At 58.5% G+C, this 19,780-nt stretch overlaps 1 protein-coding gene across 1 annotated transcript in view; it reads right to left on the bottom strand.

Moving 5' to 3' along the window:
• Window positions 1–1,234: 1,234 nt before the first annotated feature.
• Window positions 1,235–19,780, bottom strand: part of CACNA1S (calcium voltage-gated channel subunit alpha1 S) — a 30,753-nt gene continuing 12,207 nt past the window's right edge. Inside the window, 32 exon segments of the mRNA XM_050326796.1 lie at window positions 1,235–1,675; window positions 1,910–2,026; window positions 2,570–2,667; window positions 3,124–3,188; window positions 3,548–3,747; window positions 4,391–4,519; window positions 5,322–5,446; window positions 5,549–5,650; window positions 6,290–6,392; window positions 6,639–6,735; window positions 7,163–7,290; window positions 7,726–7,885; window positions 8,369–8,460; window positions 8,955–9,020; window positions 9,570–9,698; window positions 10,399–10,455; window positions 12,134–12,217; window positions 12,709–12,819; window positions 13,112–13,270; window positions 13,906–14,107; window positions 14,319–14,465; window positions 14,725–14,777; window positions 14,955–15,062; window positions 15,300–15,387; window positions 15,771–15,877; window positions 16,482–16,541; window positions 17,266–17,395; window positions 17,679–17,811; window positions 18,042–18,111; window positions 18,862–18,955; window positions 19,082–19,196; window positions 19,630–19,750. Coding sequence (XP_050182753.1) covers window positions 1,397–1,675; window positions 1,910–2,026; window positions 2,570–2,667; window positions 3,124–3,188; window positions 3,548–3,747; window positions 4,391–4,519; window positions 5,322–5,446; window positions 5,549–5,650; window positions 6,290–6,392; window positions 6,639–6,735; window positions 7,163–7,290; window positions 7,726–7,885; window positions 8,369–8,460; window positions 8,955–9,020; window positions 9,570–9,698; window positions 10,399–10,455; window positions 12,134–12,217; window positions 12,709–12,819; window positions 13,112–13,270; window positions 13,906–14,107; window positions 14,319–14,465; window positions 14,725–14,777; window positions 14,955–15,062; window positions 15,300–15,387; window positions 15,771–15,877; window positions 16,482–16,541; window positions 17,266–17,395; window positions 17,679–17,811; window positions 18,042–18,111; window positions 18,862–18,955; window positions 19,082–19,196; window positions 19,630–19,750 — 3,729 coding nt within the window. The 3' untranslated portion in view covers window positions 1,235–1,396.

The raw sequence follows: 19,780 nt of genomic DNA, 5'->3' as shown, positions 1-19,780 counted from the left end.
ACCACAGTGTCACCCTTCATGTTTAGAGTCCCCAGTGAGCACCCACCTGTCCTGGCAAGAGGAGCATGCAGTCCCACACCTCCCTAAACCCACTAGAGATCACAACCACTTACCTCATCACCCATAATGTGTCATGTCCTTGACATCCCTTGGTAGAGCAGCTGCCAGAGCCACACTGCCCTTCCTGAGCTAGGGGGGTGAGTGTGAAGGCATGTAGGTCCTGCCCCAGGGCAAGGAAGCAAGAGGAGAGGATGCAGCAGCTGCCCCCCTGTCGTCCTCCCTGCTGGCTGCATGGCACAGGGAAGCTGCTCTGCCATGGCCCAGCACCAGACTGGCTCTGGTGCTCAGGCTGCAGCTGGAGCTCAGAGACAGCCGGTTCCCTTGATTGAGTTAACAAATAAAAGCCCTGCTGGGGAGCAGGCCGGCTCATTGATCGGCTCCTCCCCCGGGACCCATCCGCTCGCTGCATTTTAATATATATTAGGTGAGGAAGAGCCCTCCGGTTCCCAGTTCTGCTTGGCTGGGGGCCCTCAGGAGCCGCATCCCAGCCAAGAGCAGGGCAGGGAGCTGGGGCTGCCCCAGTGCTCAGCACCCAGACCCCACGGGGGGCACTGTGTGTAAAACAAACCCCCTGCGCAGCCCCACAGAGGAACGACCTCAGCTGCTGCTCAGCAGGCAGCACTGGGAGCAAGCACTGTGCCCCCACACTCTCCTGGCCTGCTGAGCCGTGGGGATGTCATGGGATGAATGAGATGTTCCCACAGACCAGGATGAGCGATGGATGCCCGACCCCAGGAGCGGTGCCTGGAGATAGCGGGAGAGACAGAAATGGCATCTCAGTGCCCGGCTCTCCTCTTGGCCAGCCCCAGGGCTGGTGCCCCAGCTTGGACATGCTCTCATGCCTCTGCCACATCCTGTTTCGTACCCAGCTGGGATAGGCAGCCAAGAACCCCTCAGCCCCCATTGTGCTGCCCAGCCTGTGGCAGATCTCCTCCTTCTCCCAGGCCAGGCTCGGCTGCAGGCAGGAAGCCACAGGGTCCAGCAGAGACATGAGGACACTGGGATATAACCTGCTGGGATACCAGGAGACCCCCAGAGCTTGGCCTGGAGGTTCAACACGGTCTCACATTTGCTGTGTGGGCAGGGGGGACAGAGGAAGGAGGGGACAGGGGATCCACAGGGTCACACAGCAGGAACACTTTAATGACCTGTCCAGCTCTCACAAGAGCCCGCTGGCACAACATTGTCCTGTCCTGCACCAGCATCTTAAGAGACCTGTCCCCAAAATACTCCTGCAGCTGGCCAGAGCCCCCCAGGACTGCAGGCAGAGCAGGGGAGTGATGCAGCTCTGCCCCAGCACCCCCTGGAGCTCCTGACAGGACCATAACCTGCTGGGCTACTTTGGCAGGTGGCTCAGAGGCACGTGGGCAGTGAAGGTCTCTTGGGAGGGGGCTGCCCTGAGCCCTGAGGAGCTGGCTGGTGACGTGGCTGAGGTGTCCAGGGGGGCAGAGCAAGTTTTTGCACCCTGCAGTGTTTGCCTTCCCTTCAGCAGCTCCACGGCTGCTCTCTCCACTTCATCCATCTCCAGCTGGCTGCTGGCTGCCATCTCGTCCCTGGTCACTGCTACGAAGGACGAGTCACGGGCCAGGCCAGGAAGCCCACCAGAGATCAGAGCCTGTGCAGAGGACAAAGTCACAGCCCGTGGGTGCTCGGCCTGGGGAGGTGCCCCACTGCCACCACCTTGCCCTCTCCCTCCTCCCTGCTGCCCCCCGTGCTGGCACATGCCTGCTGCTCACCCTTGGAGCTAAGCTTTGCCCCCCCCAGCCTCCCATCATGGCATGAGCATGGCATCCCCTGGAATTCCAGCCATCCCTGCCCTTCCCTCTGCCAGACTGTGCCCTTGCCTTACCTCCTGAATGAGGAAGGTGATGGCTGGGGTGGAGGATGTGCTTGGCTCACCACTTTCTCCCTGCTGGAACCCTGAGCTGGATGCTGTTCCTGTCCCAGTGCCATCCTCTCTGGGCAGCTGGGTGAGAGGAGAACAGAGCTGCAGCCTGGGCTGGGACACTGCCCAGGGAAGATCTCTCCTGTGATAGTGTGGGAGGCTGCAGGTTCTGTCCCCTGTCCCTGTCCAGTGCCTGGACAGGCACTGCCATCCTGCTGGAGCTCCTGTGTCCAGGGCACCCCGACAATGGGACCAGCAGGACCATGTGGGCAGAGAGCTGGGAACCATCCCTGTCCCCCTGCCCTGGCACCAGCAAAGGGCAGCCAGGCAAGTGTGGGAGCAAACCTGACACACCCCTTCTGCCTGCCCTGGCTCTGAAGGCAGCTGGGGAGCCACAGGGATGCTGCTTCAAGCTGTCCCAGCTTGGAGGAGCCCCAGGTGACTGCTGCAGCAGTAGGGTGGGGACCCAGCTCCATCCCCAGGCTGATCCAAAAGTAAAGCTCTAGCAAGGCTGGATTCACATGAGGAGCCCTTCCCAGCATGGCTGTGCCAGGCTTTCCCAGGACAGAAGGGAGGTTCACCCATGTCCCTCACATCACTGCCTCTGGACATTGCCCCTCTTACCTGCTGGGGGAGGAGGAGTGGCCCCAGCGATGAGGGACCCCCAGAGGTGGCCCTTCGCCTCCTGCTCAGCCTCTGCATGGGTATGGGGTGGTTGTGCTCTGCAGGAGAGAAAAGTAGGACCATCAGATGGATACAAGAGCAAGGACACCACTGCCATACAGAGCTGGGAACGGGGTTCACTGGAGTTCAGCACCACCCAAAGTCCCAGTGCCTGCCCGCTGCCTGTGCTGGCTCCTCACCCACAGCTAGGTGAGGAGAATTCCCTGTTTGAGGAAATGAATGTGGTCTTGTGGCCCTGTTGCCAGGGGGTGGCCAGTGCTCCCCCAACCCGAGGTGCTGTCTCTGTGCTTCATCACCCCAGAGGGTGGGAGGAAGGAGAAGGGTGTCCTGGAGCTCTCCAGACAGGTCCTGCTGTGCTCAGGGCTCTCAGCAAACCTCCAGCTTGTTGTGGTCTGCATCTCCTCCTCCCACCTGCCCAACATCAGGCCCTTCCCCCCGCTCTGGCCCCTGGGCTGGTCCCAATCCCCCAGAAGAGAAATGAATCCGACACTCACCCCGTGCCCGACGCGGGGGTGCTGCTGGCACCACCTTCCTCAGCACCTCGTCCTCGTACTCCACCCTGGCAAGGGCAGGCAGGTGGGTCAGCCCGAGTGGGGACCACACACCGAGCCCAGCTTCACCCAGGGGTGCAGCCCTCCCCACCTCCTCCACCCTGGGGGGACAGACCTGGAGGGATGCCTAGGACACATGAAGAGTGCCAGGCTGGTGACCGGGGACCAGCATGGGGCGTCTGCTCTTCCTGTCCCCTCGTCTTGTCCCTGTCTCACACCCCAAGGGCTGCCCAAAGCTCCTGTGTGCCCTTGCACAGCCAGTGCTCGACTCCTCCCCCACTTCTCCAGCAGGACAGCCCCAGGGGAGCCACTGGCATGGCCAGCTCTGGCCCTCCTTGCCTGCCCACCGAAGCTGACCAGCCCTTACCCCTCCAGCCCGTCGCTGCTGTTGGCGTTGTTGATGTTGGTGTTGCCTTCCTGGGGGAAGTCGTCAAGGAACACGGGGGAGTCGAGGTCCTCACTGCCCACCTCGGTGAACTGCAGGGGCCTCTGGCTGGCCACCTGGGGCTGCAGCGGGCTGCTGGGCTCCATGAAGCTGTCAACCTGGCCAAACAGGCCACCTGTCCTCTGCAACCAACAGGGAGGGCATCAGGGGAGGCCTGGAGCTCCAGGCTGCTCTGGGGCCATTCCCATGGGAGCAGACGTGGAGGTGCCTGTTGGAACAGCGGTCGCCCAGCTCAGCCCTTGCAGACCACACAGTCCCAAAAGTTGGAAAAAACTGAGGCACTGAGGGTTGATGGCCATACAGCAGCACTGGTGTGAGCCACCCCTAAGCATGACTAATCTGTCACTTCTGTGGGACAGCCTTTGGACACAGCAAGAGGTGCAACCCTGCAACCCCACAGCTGCCCAGGATGTCTTCGAGACACTTCCCAGGGTGTGGGAAGTGAATGTGCTCCTGTGGCACCTGAGTGTCCTGCCTTAGCCTGGCAGAGGATGTGAGTGGGCACCTCCAAAGTGGCTGGTAACAAATCCAGCACACCTCTGCCAGGCACGTGAGCAGGGTCCTTCCACAGAGGTGGAACTGAGGCAGAGGGCAGCTTGCCCAGGATGACACAACCAGGATGCCCTGATGCTCACAGAAAGGAGAGAAGTGCTGATCCATCCTTGTGGTCCACACTCTGTGGACTGTCCCCCGGTGTTAGTAGCCATGCTGACCCACCACCACCACTTCAAAAGCAGAGAGCTGGGTGGCCCTGAGGGCACTCACCCTGTAGATCCCTTCCTCCATGGCAGCCTCCACCATGGCTCTTTCCAGCTCCTCCTCGGCAGTCAGGTCCCCAGAAATGGCCCGATGGATTTCAGGAGCAGCTTCTTCTTCAATACTCCTCAGCCCAGCCTGGAAGGGACAGGAGGGCTTGGTGAAACAGCTTCTGGGCTCATGCTGTCCCACAGCTGTCCCACAGCTTCTGGGCTCACACAGTCCCACAAAAGGCAGAGCCAAGGGCAGGCTGACAGAGGGCCAGGCTGGTGATGCCCGAGGGGTGGCTGTGCCTCTGTCCCTGATCTGGGACCTGATTCTTTTCCTTGCCTTGCACCTTTGGGGCCTGGTGTTTTACCTCTACAGGTGATTTCCTCTCTATAAAATCAGGAGAGGCTGAGGACACCCCAGCTGCTCTGGCCAGGCACATAAATCCTCCCCCAGCACCTCTCAGGGCTGCTGTGCAGAGAGACACAGAGAACATCAGGCACTGCTTCAGGGGAGAGGAGGGAGAAGGCCCTGGGACTGGAGCAGAGCAGGTGGATAAGGGCCTGGATGAGCAGCATTTGGCACGGACATTGGTCCGTGGTGGGAGCTTCCAGGTCTTAAAACTACTTGGTGAGGCACCAGACCCTGCCAAGCCCTCTCAGCAACTGCAATCAGTGAGGCAGAGAGTCCAACCCCTCCTTTGCTTCTGGAGTCACCTGCACTCTGGACACTAAAGTCACCCTCAGCAGTGGGGTCTCATGGCCAGTTAAGTGCTGGTTTACTTGAGCCACCTCACTGCCAGAGCCTGAGGCACAGGGGTCCCTGTGTGTCACTGCAGCTCTCTGAGTCACCCTGGACTTCACCAGGCTGGGGGAAGCCTCTCCCCTGACCTGCTGAACTTCCTGCCCACCTCCAGGAATGGTCACCCCTCTGGCACCACCAGCACACCCACCTGGATCTCCACAGGGTTCTTCTTGGGCCGGTATCCGTAATACTCCTCCTGGCGCTTCATGAACTTCCTGAAATGCTCTTGGATCAGGAAAGTGGCATAGAATTTGCCCACTGTCACCTCATCATCTGGAGGGAGGAAACCAACACCACGGTCCCAAGCGGTTAGAACAGTGAGACCCTGACCAGGAGCTGCTCTGTCCCTCTGGGAAGTGCCACCTGGTGACATACCTCCAATAGGGGGGATGACCTGGTCCAAAAGTTTCATACTCGTTCGCTTCCAGATTTTTTTGATAATGGTTCGGAGCTCCTCGTTGGCCTGTTCAAAGTTACCTGTGAGGAAAGCCAGCAGGACAGAGCAGTTAATTCCCAGGGAAGTGAACAGGAGTGAAGACAAAGCATGTGAACACCCAGCCTGTCTCCTGAAGGGTGTGGCAGTTCGTCTCTGTCTCCCCAGCCAACAAAAATGAGCTTTGTAAGAGCGAGGCTTTAATTTTAATCAAAATCCTTTAACTACAGAGTGAGTCAGACCCAGCCAACGGGTGAACCTTTAGTGCCACCGTCTCTGTTCTCATGTTCAACAGCAGACTGTCACCTTTGGTGCTCCCAAAGGCTTCACCATTCCTGCAATCCCAGTCTGTCCCTTGCTTCTCCCAAACTGCAGTGTTCCCACCCCCAGCCAAAGGGATGCATTGCACTGTGGAAGATACTGCCTCCAGTAGTTCACCACTGCCTGGCCTCACCTGCTGCCACAGCCAGCCCAGCCCAGAGCCACTCGTGGGACAGGCACAACCCACAGGCAGGGAAACAAGCTGGTGGGACACCTTCCCCCAGCAGGGCTCAGAAAACCACGCTGCTGGTGAGGAAGGGTGAAAGCAACTCCTCCCCAGCACAGCTAAATTCAAAGGATGGGAGCTGGGCCAACCCCACTCCTGAGCTGTTTGGGGTGGCACTGGTTGACCCCTCACTGACCTTCTGTCTTGATCTTGAGGGCTGTCCTCACCAGCGCAAAGAGGGTGGCGTTGAAGGTGACGGTGCCATCGCTGTTCAGGGGCATGTTCATGCACACCAGACGCTGCACAGCAAACCAACAGCTGTGACCCCGGGGGGCAGAGCAGGCTGGCAGCCCCCCAGACACACTGCCTGTCCTGCCCAAGGGGCTCTGCAGCACCCCTGGCAGCACAGAGGCCAGAGCAGGGTGTAAGCCATGGCACTGGGAAACTGCCTGGACTGCCATTCTCAGCCCCCTGGGGGGGACACGGGGACAGCTGGGGGAAGGTGTCCCTGTGCCCACACACCCTGTCACTCCCTTGGCTCTTACCTTACAAGCTACACGGTGTGGGCAGAACTTCCCAAAGCCCAGGGGAGGCTGGATACGCCTCAGCAGAGTCACCACATCCAAGTGTTTGATTCTACCCCTGCAGAGGAAATACACCACGTCAGCAGGGAGGTGGCAGACCCATGGGGGCTTGGGTAGGGGCTGTGGGGGCTCATCCCTGGGGTCTGCCCTGTGCTCCTGAAGTGGGCAAATCCCTACACTTCCATCTGTTCCTCTTGGGGAAAGCAGCTGCTCCCCATGGCACCTGGCAGCAGGTAAAGGTGTGCAGTGGCACGGGAAGAGTCGGCAGCATCACCAGAGCTGGATGAGGAGGGAACTGGAAGTGTCATATTCCCAGACATCCTCATGGCTTGTAACAGCCCTGGAATGTTCTGGCACGTCCACATCCACCTCTGAGATGCTGGAATCTAACTCCTAGGCAGTGCCACAGCCTACCCTGCCACGCATGTCTCAGGTCAGCCCACTCCACAACACCCTCTCTGTGCCACCCACCCCCCAGCACTCACTTGGCCTCGGGGTCGTACTCAGCCCAGATCCGCTTGAACTCGTCCAGGTGATGGGGCCCGAGGATGGACCAGTCCCGGGTCAGGTAGTCGAAGTTGTCCATGATGACAGCCACGAAGAGGTTGATGATCTGAGGGCAGAGGAGCGGGTGGAAAGGACCCAGTTAGGGCAGAGACCTGCCAGCCAGTACCATGAAAACATGGGCTGATGTGTTCGGGAGCAGAAGGGGCTTGGGATCCTCTGGGATCAGGGCATGTGGAGTGAGGGTCTGCCACGCTGGGAGGGACCTCGTGCCCAAGCAGGCCACGTGAAAGGGCAGGCACAGGGAATCTCATCCCTCTCCACCCTTGCAAAAGTGAGCACAGACACATCTGGATGGCAGCACACGGAGGCTGTGGGAAGGAACTAGAGGGGCATCCAGGATCCCCCAGGAGTGCAGTGCCAGTTTATAATGCCCCAGGAGGAGGGTGCTGAGGGCCCACCCCATGAGACGCACGGCTGACAACACCGGGGCTGCCCAGGCAGGACAGGGGTGCCAGAGGGAGCCCCGTGGGAGCTGGCATACCAGGAAGGCACAGAGCATGTAGAAGCTGATGAAGTAGAAGTAGGCAAAGCCCGTGCCACAGGTGTACTCCTCGCCCTCAGCATACTCCGACTCCGGGTCGCAGCGCCGGCCGTAGCTGCAGTCCAGCAGGATCTCCTGCCACGCCTCGCCCGTGGCACACCTGGGGAGAGGGGATACCTGCTGGTCCCTGCCTGCCCTGGCCAGGAGCTGGGCATGTGGGGAGGGCAGGGGCCAGCCCAAGTGAGCAGGTGAATGGGGAGCTGCTGGGAAAGCAGCGGTCAGGATTCTGGGCTTGCCGCTGTGGGGCCACTGAAAGCTTCAAAGAGAAGTGTCTGGAGTCAAGGAAAGCCTTGGGCTGAGCTCCTGCTCCCCTGTGAATTGCCCCACAACACACAAATTAAAATCCAGCCCAGGAAGGAAATATTCATAATAGTGACCCCAAAATGCCAGTCTGTTCTGCAGCCCAGACACACCAGGCAAACCCACAGCCTCTCCTGAAATGCTCCCACTGCGGCAGGAGATCGTTCTGTGGGACAAAAAGGAAATCATCTGCAGAAATGCTGGTGTCCCTCACTCCCAGCTAGGGGTTCCCACAGGCTCAGAGCCCAGCTCGCTTCTGGAGCTGCTCACAGAGAAGACTGACCTGAAGAGCAGCAGCACAGCTTGTGGAAAGGTCTGGAAGTTGTTGTTTCGGTTGATCTGTGTCCCGTCCACCATGGCAATCTTCCCAAACATCTGTAAATCACAACTGTGAGGTCCCCAGCACCCTTTCTCAGGCACTGACCACCCTCCAGAGCATCTCTGGTCCCTGAGCTCCTTTTCGTTTTCTTTACATGGCTTTGGGTATCCACAACAGAGTCTGAGACCGGGGTGTGGGTGCTCTGAGGCTCAGGAGCTATTTGGACATTCCTGCCTGTGCTGAAAACAACCCTGACTACAATTGCACTTCAGCTGGCCCAAGGAGATGAGGCCTCATCAACCAGCACAAGCACTGGTGCCTGTGTGTCCAGGTTGTGCCACTGACTCCCAAAGTGCTCTTTGCTGCCGTGGCTACTACCCGGGGATGGGAGGCTGTGGGGTGGCAAACACCCTTGCAGACCAGGGTAAACAAGTCCCAGCATGTGCAAAGTCCCAGAGAGGGCCTGGCAGAGGACCCAGTCCCTCCCTGTCCCACCTCCCCAAGTACTGTCAGGCTCAGGGCAGCTGCTCAAGACCGATTCCCCTCTCACCTGCATCCCGATCACAGCATAGATGAAGAAAAGCATCACGATCAGCAGGGCCACGTATGGCAGAGCCTGTGTCAAAGGGACCATGGCTTGTGTGAGACACCAGCCCAGCACCAGGGCAACCCAGACACAGGGGGTTGGCTCTGGAGCTGCTGCACGAGGCCAGCATCCATGTCCCCATGTGGGGAGGGGACAGCTAACCTGTTCCTCCAACCACCCTCCTGCTGGCTGCTCTCTGTGGTTCTCACACATGGGAGGCCAATGCCAGCTCCCAAGAGAGCCCTTGAGCACACCCCAGGGCTGAGGGAGCTGCCCAGGTCAGGGCTGTGAGCTGATGCTGCAGCACACCCTGAGGCACCCACTGGTGCAGAGCCCAGCCTTGCACCCAGCCCAGCTCTGACACACAGTGCTGTCAGCCAGGGAGTCCCCACACCTCCCTACCCACATGGGCAGTGATCTCCTACAAAGTACAAACCCCCAGCCCAGACTGGAACCAGCAGCACTGGAGCCTTCCTGCTCTGCCTGGTGAGGATGGGCTGCTCACCCTGCCAGCCTGAGGATCAGCTGCCAGCCCAGGGCACATGCGTGTCTGAGAGGGGAGAACTGCTCCTCACAGACCTGGAAGGACTTGATGAAGGTCCACAGGAGGGTTCTGACACCTTCCCCACGGCTCAGCAGCTTCACCAGCCGCATCACCCGGAACAGTCGGAAGAAAGTGATGGAGACACGGGAGTTGTCGTCAGGGTCCTGCAGGCAGAGCACAACAGCTGGAGGGCAGCGAGTGCTGAAGCCTCCAGGCTTTCGAGGGGGGAGTTCAGGTCCTGGGGAGAGGAAGGGTAACAAGATCCCACCCCCAGGCACCAGTCATGGTCCCCACAGCCTTTGCCTGCACAGAGGATCAGGCTGCAAAGGGGATATGCAGGCACTTTTGCCCCCAGCCTTCCCAAGGATCTCCCCAGCCCCTAACTCACACCTCTGATACTGGGACACTGCAGGAAGGAAGGCATGCTGCCACATGGGCTGTGAGGGTCACAGGGCCACCAGGGACAGGCTCAGTCCCACCAGGCTCTCACTCAGCGTGTCCTATATTTGTAGGGTGAGGTGTAGGGTGGGCACCAGGCACAGGAAGGGTTAATGACAGCTGTTTAAACACAGAAGGGTTATTTCGACCCAAGGCCAGCTTTCCTGCCCGACAGGGGACACCTCTGATGGGTTCTCTGGTATAGCAGTGCCAGGGGGTGGGATGGTGGGAACAGCCCAGAACCTCTTAGGTTGGGAAGGGGTGTCTGTGCAGCTGGTGTGTCACCCCAATTCCCTCTCAGCAAAGGCAGAGCTGTGCCCCAGAGAGAACAGCCGGGTGTGGTGTGCCTCAGGGACATGCAGGACACATGCAAACACTGGCCACAGGCAGCAGGATGCACAGCAGGCACGTGCAGCTGATATTTACAGTGCCATCACAGCCTCCGCCCAGGCAGTACAATCCACCACTGGGGGCAAGAATAGTCTGTCAAGAGAACAAGAGAGTGAGCAGAAGTGGGGTAGGATGGAAAGGGAGAGAGGGAGGGAGGGATGGGTAGTTGCACAAGAAGACAGACACAGAAGAAAGAGTAAGATGGAAACTGGGGAGAGGAGAAAGGGCAGAGGGAAAGGGCAGGCAGAGCTCCACCATCCCTTGCCTCAGACCCCTCGATATGCCCCAGGATCTGGGGGCACTGAGATTAGCTCAGCTGGTTAGGGCGTGGTGCTAATAACACCAGGGTTGTGGGTTTGATCTCTCTGTGGGTCATTCACTTGAGAGCTGGCCTTGGTGATCCTTGTGGGTCCCCTCCAGCTCAGAATAATCTGTGAAATCCCTGTGAAGTCAGTGACTGAAGAGCTGTGAGGGTCTGGCTGGGGTGGGTAGCAAAGGGCTCCTGACAGCACAGCTCTTCCCTGCCTCACCCTGAGAGTCAGAGAGGGAGGAGGGGAGAGGCAGAATGGAGAGAGAAAAAGAGAGGAGGGGAGGGAAGGGAAGAGGAGAGAAGGGGAGGGAAGGGGAGAGACTTTGCAAACCAGCATCAGGTGCCTGGGTGCCACCAGGAATGAGCTCTGACGGGTGCCCTGATGGCTGCAAACACCTTCTGGGGACCAGAGGTGACAGACCCACCTTGTGCTGACCTCTGAGCAAGGAGGAGATTTACCGGAAGGGGAGGTGAGGTTGTCCCCACCCCAACCCCTCGCTGTGCCTCCTAATCCTAATCTCAATCCCCCTGCACACCACCAGATGGTTGAGAAACCCTTGGTGATGCTGGGAGAGGAAAGGTGAGACAGCTCTGGGGGACATAAATGATCACTGCCAGAGCAGGGTCCTTGTGACAGAGGTCCCTGGAGACCTCGGGGGGCTGGGCAAGGAGACCAGTGCTCTTAGTGCCCCTGTGTACAGCCCTGGGGGAAAAGACCCAGGACGCTCAGCCCACACAGGACCATTCTTGAAATCCTGCCTGGCTCTCTGCACAGCCCTACCCCTGTCAGTGGTGCTGTGGCACACAAAGCACAGTCCCTGGGCCAGTCCCTGCCAGCCCAGTCAGGGCATCAGACTCCTCCAGGCACCTGTGACCTGTCCTGGGCATCCCCACAGACCCACGGCCAAGCACAGCAGGATTTTGGCATCTGTGCCAAGTGGTCTCTTGCTCCCCAATCTCTACCCAGTGCAGGGCCCTGAGCACCCTTTTTGAACTTCAGTTCTGAGTGGCAGCAGGCTGGGGAAGGGTGTAGTGATGCCCGACAGGCAACAGCAAACCAAGTCACAGGTACAGAGAGCTGGGGGGCAAGGATGGGGACCTGGAGGAGATGGTGACAGATGAAATCTGCTGGCACTGACAGGAAACCTGGGAGCTCATCAAGGCTGAGAAGCCCAGGGGCTGGAGGATGGCTGTACCAACACACAGGTCTGTGCAGAGAGGAGCACAGGGCTGTCACAGGACAGGAAGGTAAGGGGCACTGTGACATGTTGGCCATCTGGGGATGTTCAAAAAGTGCCAGGGGCTGATCCTGGCTTGTCCCTCCTCAGAGCCAAGCAGAGCAGGCAGAGAGGAGAGGGCAGAGCTGGACACTGCCCCAGCACCCCTGCCCCGTCCCAGGGCAGGCACTGCAGTGCAGTCCTGGCTGGGGACATCCTCGTGCCCGAGCCCCCTGACACTCACATCAATCTCACTGAGGATGACGTCGATGATGCTGCCGATCACGATGAGGAAGTCAAAGACGTTCCAGGGGTCTCCGAAGTAGCCCTGTCAGGAAAGAGCCAGAGGAGAGGAGTGAACATCCAAGGGTTTAAGGCAAGGAGGAGACAGATGCTGGAGTCCAAAGGAAGGGGTACCAGATGGACCCTCTTTCCCAAGAATGGATGGTGGTCAGACCTTGCATCCTCTGCTCAGTTGTTTGGTCCTGTCTTGAAGTGGAGTGAGATGAGGAAGCTGGATCAGGGTGACTAGAGCTATGACCCCACCAGTGGGGTTAAATTCCCTGAGGATGGGAGCAAGGGCCAGCTGGACTGGATCAGGTTTGGCTTAGCAAGGGTAGCCCTGACAAGCAGTACTCCTTCTAGAAACTTCCAGGTCCTGCACATGGGGGTCCAAAAGGGTGTCATGAGGAGAAGTTCTCTGGAGCTGCAGGGCTGGGGGTGTTTGTACTCAAGAAATGCCAAATGCAGGATAAAGAAACCCCCTGGCCTGGCCTGAAACCCCTCCTGCCCCCCATGCTGACCATGCCCTCCTCTCACCTTGGCTTTAAAGGCCATGAGCTTGAGGACCATCTCCAGGGTGAAGAGGATGGTGAAGGCCACGTTGAGGATGTCTGAGACGTGGTTCATTTCTGGAGACTGGTTGTAATGCTGAGGATAAGCCAGAAGGAGCCACGTTAGCTGACAGCAGGTCCAGCCTCCGCTGTGAGCTCAGAGGTGCGTGCTGGATGCAGACCCCCCTCCCACAGACAGGCCTATGGCTCAGCAAAAAGGAAATCTCCCCCCTTGCAGCCCCTTCTCTGGGATCCCCACGCGCCACCAGTCCCACCATGAGCAACCCCCCCACAACCAGCAGCTCTTCTGGGGGCTGCAGGGCCGAGCCAGCCCCCCGCTGCCCCAGACACCCCCCACCACCCCCCACGGCGGGCACTGTGCCCTTTACCTGCATGCCCAGGCAGATGGTGTTGAGCAGGATCAGGAAGAACATGAGGTACTCGAAGTAGGAGGAGGTGACCACGTACCAGATCTGGTACTGGTAGGGGTTCTTGGGGATGTAGCGGCGCAGCGGGCGAGCCTTCAGCGCGTACTGCACACACTGGCGCTGGGGAGGGCAGGCAGGCAGGGAGGTGTGATCCCACCACAGCAACACCAGCACCACTGCACACCCCCACAGACCCAAGCTGGACCCCCCTTCTCTTCCAGCCCAGCCTCACGGGCCAGCAGCAGGTCATTGTACCCGCTGTGCTTCCTGCAAATGCACCCCAGATGTGGGACGAGTTTCCAAAGTCACCTCTTGCCTCCAAAAATGCCCATGTTGCCCTTGGTCTGAGCCCTCCAGCCTAGAGCCTGCCTGCTTATCCTGGCACTTCCCCATGTTCTCCCAGGGCTGGTCAAGAGCATCCTGAAGACATCACACGAGCAAGGGGTGAGGGGGGCACTGAGATGGCTGTGAGCAGGTCGGTCCTACCCCAGCAGCCTGGGGCCATCTCTGCTGGGTTCCTGTGTGGCTCACATCACCCCAGCACCCTAAACTCAAGCTGCCTCAGCACAGGAGCATGACAGGGGTTGGCAGCCACTCCTGCCCAGTGTCCTCCCCAGCATGTCCCACGTCCTCTGCCAATGCCTCTGCTGCTTTCAGCCTTGCCACCACAAAGAAGGGCTGATCCAAATCAGCCAGCCCCAGCAGAGCCAGCTCCAGGGCTGGTCCTCCTTGTTCTGCCCCAGCAGTCCCATTACCTGGTTCTTGTCCAGCTCACAGTTCTTGTACTCATTCTCCCCCTGCTCCTGGAAGGTGACGATGACAAAGCCCACAAAGATGTTCATCATAAAGAAGGCAATGAGGATGATGTAGATGATGAAGAACATTGCAATCTCCATCCTGTAGTTGTAGATGGGGCCTGCATCCTCAGCATTGGTGTCAATGGCCATGTACAGCAGCCTACAGCAGGGAAAGCGAGGCAACAGAGATCTTAATCAGGGGGAAAGACCATTTCTCCTCTTGAAGGTTATGGAGAGCTCTGGGGACATCCCAAACCCAACAACGGTGGGACAGGGCTGCTGGGATGACCTTGCCAGCTCCACAGCCTCTGCCAAGGCCTGTGGCAGTGCCCTGCTCCCAGCTCAGACCTCTCCCCTTGGCACAGACTCACTCTGGCCAGCCCTCGAAGGTGGAGACCGTGAAAAGTGACATCATGGCTGAGAAGACGTTGTTGAAGTGGAAGTTGCTGTGCACCCACATACGCTCCTGGACCTCAATCTGCGTGGGGTCTGCGTCCACATAGTTGATGAACTGGCCCCTGCAGCAGAAGGGACACAGTGCTCACTGGCAGGGCCCCCCTCAGGCCACACTGCAGTGCTGGCTGGGGTCTCCTTAGTCCCTGGGAGAGGAGGACAGCCCTGTGCTTCTTCCTGATTTACCCCAAGGTAAGGGAGAAGAGCATGAGACCTCTTTTTGGATGCAACATCCCCATGCAGGAACACAAGCACCACCCCCCACATCCCACCTGGCTCCCATCCCTGGCCACTGCCCCGCTGGGAGCCGCAGAGAGCTCTTACCTGCACTCCTTCTCCGTCAGCTTGGATGGGTCTGTGCACCTGTAGAACTTGCCCTGCATTTAACAGAGACCAGAAGTGGCCGTGGTGTTGCTGTGACTTCAGAATCCCTGCGGAGTTCTGACTTTCACCCAGCCCACAGTCAGTCCCTGCCCAAGGCGATGCCCAGGAGAACCTCTCCAAGATGTGCTCGAGCAGAACATCCCCTCCTGCCCACCTGAGACGCCCCTCACCTTGAAGAGCTGGACCCCGATGCAGGCGAACATGAACTGCAGCAACGTCGTGACAACCACGATGTTACCGATCGTCTTGATGGCCACAAACACGCACTGCACCACGTGCTGCGGAGGGGGAGGACAGTGCACGTGTGACTGTGTTTGGGGCAAGCCCCTGCTCCGTGTCCCTCACCCTCCCACTGCAGGGATGGGCCCCAGGAGGAGTGGGAGCCTGCCAAGGGCAGAGGGATTGGGCAGACCCCTTCCACAGTGGGAATTGGGAGCAGGGCGCAGTGCCTGCCACAAAACCTCCCAGGAGGGCTGCCACAGGCTGAGGGCCACCAGTCCCAGCTTCTGGCTCACCTTCAGCCCCTTCGCCCTGTTAATGGCTCGCAGAGGCCGCAGCACCCGCAGCACCCGGAGGATCTTCACCACGGAGATGGTGCTGGACCTGGGGAGGAAGGCATAGCTGAGATGGGACCATTTCCCTGCCTGGGCCAGGCTGACACAGCCCCACCAAGGAGCCACAGAATCCAGGCTGGAGCCAGGGCTGAGGGGAAAGGGACAGCAGAGTAAAGCAGATGTCACTAGGCCATCACCCCCATAAGGCCAAGGGACACTTGCAGCTGGAGAAAGCAGCTGCAAAATTTAATTTCTACCCAGATCTTCTTTACCTTTGACACTCAAGGAGCTTGTCTGCCTCCCAGTTGTCCATGCCCTGTCCCCCCCAAGCACATGGGCAGCCCTTGGGCCAACTGCTCCTCCTCCACCCACCACCCCCAGCTGCCCTGCCAGCCTGAACAGACCCGTCCCGTGGCATGGGGAGGTGCTTACTCGAATCCCATGGAGATAAGGGAGACAGCAACCACCAGCAAGTCAAGGATATTGAAGGAATTCCTGCAGAAGGAGCCTTTGTGCAGGAAAGCACCGTAGGTTGTCATCTGGGGAGCAGAAGGAGTTAGGAGAGAGGCCGGGCAGGAGTCAGGGGCATGGTCCCTCCACAGCCCTGGGGTGGACAAGGCACAAGGGGGTCCTCACAGCTCCATGGCTTGGGGACCCCATCCCTGGGGACCTGTGCAGCCTGGCATGAAGTTGACTTCAGCTGGAAATCCTCTGTGTTGCACTGGCTGGAGACAAAACTCTCCCAGTCAGTCAGCAAATTAAAGAGGAGAATAGTAAAGACACCTGGAGTGGGAGCAACACACAGCAGTGGCTTGGATTGCTGTTTTTCTCCCCAGATTCCCACTGCTGTCGCTTTCCCTTTCCCAAAGTTTCTCTTAATGGCATGTCAGAATGCAAATCTGATCTGTCCCCCTGTCACAGCACAGCTGACTTGGCTGCCTGACCTCACTGGAGGGCTCTGGGACAGGTCAGGCACCACCCACGCTGCGTGGATGAACTCTGGGGATGTGAGGATTAGCCAGCAGTTTCTCCTCACCGGGACCTTCAGCTTGTGCCCAAAGTGCATGAGTGTCCGTGGCCAGAGCAGTCTAGACCCACGTGCCAGGCCATGCCCATGGCAGGACCATGGGGAGAAGGACTCACCTTCAAGACGATTTCGACTGTAAAGACAGAGGTGAAACCAATGTCGAAGTATCCGAGAATCTGGGGACAGAAGCACCAGAACTGGATGAGATTTGGGTGACGTGGGAAATGCTCCAGTGTCTTCAAACATCCTGGAATTGGGGTTTTGCTTCCACGCTGTGGACTGGGGAGCCCATCCAGCTCAACAGGGTCTGCAAACCCAGTGCCAAGGAGACTCCTGAACTTCCCCCAGCTTTACTGGTTTTCTCCAGTGCAATGATCCAACCTGCAGCTGGGACAAAGCTCTCCCTCTCCAGGTGAGTTAGGCTTGAAAAGCATCTGATCCCCAAAAGCACTGAGTGCCCTGGGAAGGGGTTGTGTGTGAGATCTCTCAGTCCCTGCCAGATGCATTTGTGCCTCACTGGAGCCATGGCTCCCACCAGCAGCATTCCAGGGCGCTGAACACACCAGAGGCCCAGTTTGCCACCTCACAGGACATCCCTATACCAAACAAGTCACCACAGGCTCAAAACAAGGTAACTTTGCACACCACTCCCAGGTGGATCTCTTGACCCAGAAGTAAACTGAGACACAGAGCAGTAAAAACTTGTCCCAGAGGCACCTTGACTGGAAAACACACCCAGCCTCCCCTGCCAGGGTGCACTGCCCTCCCAGAGGCAGGGTTGGAACCACAGCCACCTGCCTGGGGAGGACACCTGGCAAGCAAGTCCCTGCTTACTGGGGAGCTGGGGGACTCCATGAGGTTTTCACCACCCACCCCAACCCTCCACATCTCCACGGGCACCTTGTTGCGGAAGGACTCGGCCCGGATGGGATCCTCAGCTGCCAGCGAGATGCTGCTGAGCAGGATGAAGAGCAGGATGAAATTGGTGAACCAGGTGGCATTGACAGTTCTGTGGCACAGCACCCGAAACCTGCCAGGGACAGAAATGCCACGAGATGCTGCAGGGGGCCAGAGGGAGATCAGAGAGGGCCATGGCAGCCTTGAAGAGGGTTATGGCCAAACCCTGAGGACAGAAAGGCCCACATGGAGGGATGTCTGTGTCAGTCCATCCACACAGAAGGCTTTTCCCCATGAGCTGGTCCCCTTCAGACCTGACTGTCACACAGAAACAGGACTCCACTAGGAAGGGTCAGTGCCAGAGGCACCTGGACCAGGCCTGGTTTCACAAGGCAGGGAGAAGGGGCAGTGCTTACTTGTTGGTTGGGCTGAAGATGAAGAAGGAGCTGGCTTCAGGCATGGGCACAGCCTTCTCTTTCAGCTGTAGCTCTGCCAGGGGACGTGGCCGAGGACTCAGGGGGATTTCAGGCTCATCTTCCTCATCATCACCTGCAGGGTGGCCATGAGGAGGGAAAAGGAAAGAATCATCCAGAGAGGGAGGGAATTATGACCTTATGGACAATCTTCCGATCCCGTGATCCTGATTTGGCATCTGTGCCAGAAGGACCTCAGTACCCCAAGGCTGGCAGAGGGTCACCACAGTCTTTGCTCCTCACACACACCATCCCTCTGCAATGCCCCCTCAGCTTTCCTGCTGCCCTGCCAGGGACAAGTCTTACCTGGGAAGTCCGCAGAAGGATAGGGGTCTTTGATCTCGTTGACGTTGGATTCAAATTCGTCCACTTTCAACTGAAACAAGACAAAGAAGAGGACATGCAGCTGCATGTGTCAGTTGGCCAGACCCTCTCATCTTGGAAGCCATGTGGGACAAGCAGTATCTCTGCATTTGGCCCATAAAAAAGCACATGGAGTGCTGGCCCAGGTTGGAGCTGGGTGGGGGAAAACATCTGAGGGGTGCTGCAATCAAAACAAAGAGCAACACCAAGAGGATGGGAAATGGAAACGTGTGCTGGGCAAGAGCCTGGGGCCCTGCAAATAAACCAGGGTTGGAATAAGATATGGAGCAACTCCTGGGTGAGTTTCCATGGGGCATCTCTGGAAGGTGAAAGGGAAGTAGCTGCTGGTGAGATGCTTCTCAGAGGCAGCTCAGCACACAGTCAGCACAGCTGAACAGAGGTGTTTGCAAATGGGGGGTGCTGGTGTGGACATAAGGGAGATCTGGAATACTTCTGACTTGCTCTGCTCCCCACCACACTGGTGTGCACCACCCCACCTCAGCCACTGACAATGGGCTGTGGCCAAGGAAAAGAACTGGAGGAAAAGGATCCCCCAGCAATGGAGCTGTTTCACCAGGCAACTGTCCTGCATGGTCCCAGTCACCAAGAGCCCCCTTCACCAGTGGACGCTAAGGTGAGGATTGATTCTGGCCAAGAGTCCAGACCCAGCCTGGCTCCAAGCCTTTGTCCATCCTGGCTGGTGGGAGGAGGAGCCTGGTCCCTGCTCAGGAGCTCTGCATGGCCCAGCCCCACCAGCACTGACCTTGGCTGTTGTGGGAATCCCTTCTCCCTTTACTTTCTGCTCCAGCTTCTTCGCCAGCACCTGCTTCTCCTCTTCAGACTTCTCCGGGTAACCTCTGAGCAGAGAGGAGGGAAGAGCGGGAAGAGAACTCTGGGCAGGGGCCGTAGGCAACGCCATTCCATCCCCTCACACCAAAGCACCAGGTCTGGGAGCTCCCGTGGCCAGGGACAGCAGTGCTCACCTGGACATCTTCCTCCGTTTGCGTTCCTCTGCTTTGGCCTTCTGGGCCAGAGTCAGGCTCTCGGCCTCGGCCAGGTTATCGACCGCGATGGCCAGGAAGACATTGAGGAGGATATCTGCAGGAACAGTGCTAAGGAGGTGGGCTTGGATCCTGTCTGGAGGATGTGGCCAGAGCTGTCCAAGGTGTCCAGGACATCTTGTGTGTGCCCTGAGAATTATTCCTGGAGCTGAGCCCTCGAGATAACCCCGATTGGTAATCTTTAATCAGCACTCTGTGAGCGCTGAGCTCTGGGCTGGCTGTCCCCACTCTGACTGAGTCTCTGCCTGCTGGGCATCCAGACCTTCTCTGGGTGTGCTTTCCCCCACATCCCAGACTCCAGCCACCACTGGTGCAACCCTGAAGCCCATGGTTTGTTCCACTGCTGTTCTGAACTGAAAAGCTTAAGGCAAGCACTGAGATGCTGACAGGAGCTTCTCCCCTTCCCTGTCCTGTGAAGCTCTGGGGCTGGGTGAAGGGAGCCTGGGCCTGGCTTTGCAGGCAGAGGATACAGTTCCCACAAACAAAGAGGATGATGAAGTAGATGCAGACCAGCATGCCAGGAAAGGACGGGCCCCCATAGGCCATGATGCCATCGTACATGATTGAATTCCAGTCCTCTCCAGTCAGGATCTGGGAATAGAGAAGTAACACAGACTCAAG

This window comes from Myiozetetes cayanensis, unplaced genomic scaffold (assembly GCF_022539395.1).
Source record: "Myiozetetes cayanensis isolate MyiCay16 unplaced genomic scaffold, myiCay2020 scf32, whole genome shotgun sequence".
NCBI classification, from domain to species: domain Eukaryota; kingdom Metazoa; phylum Chordata; class Aves; order Passeriformes; family Tyrannidae; genus Myiozetetes; species Myiozetetes cayanensis.
The sequence above is the reverse complement of the archived record's forward strand: the minus strand, read 5'-3'. Positions and strand labels throughout refer to the sequence as shown.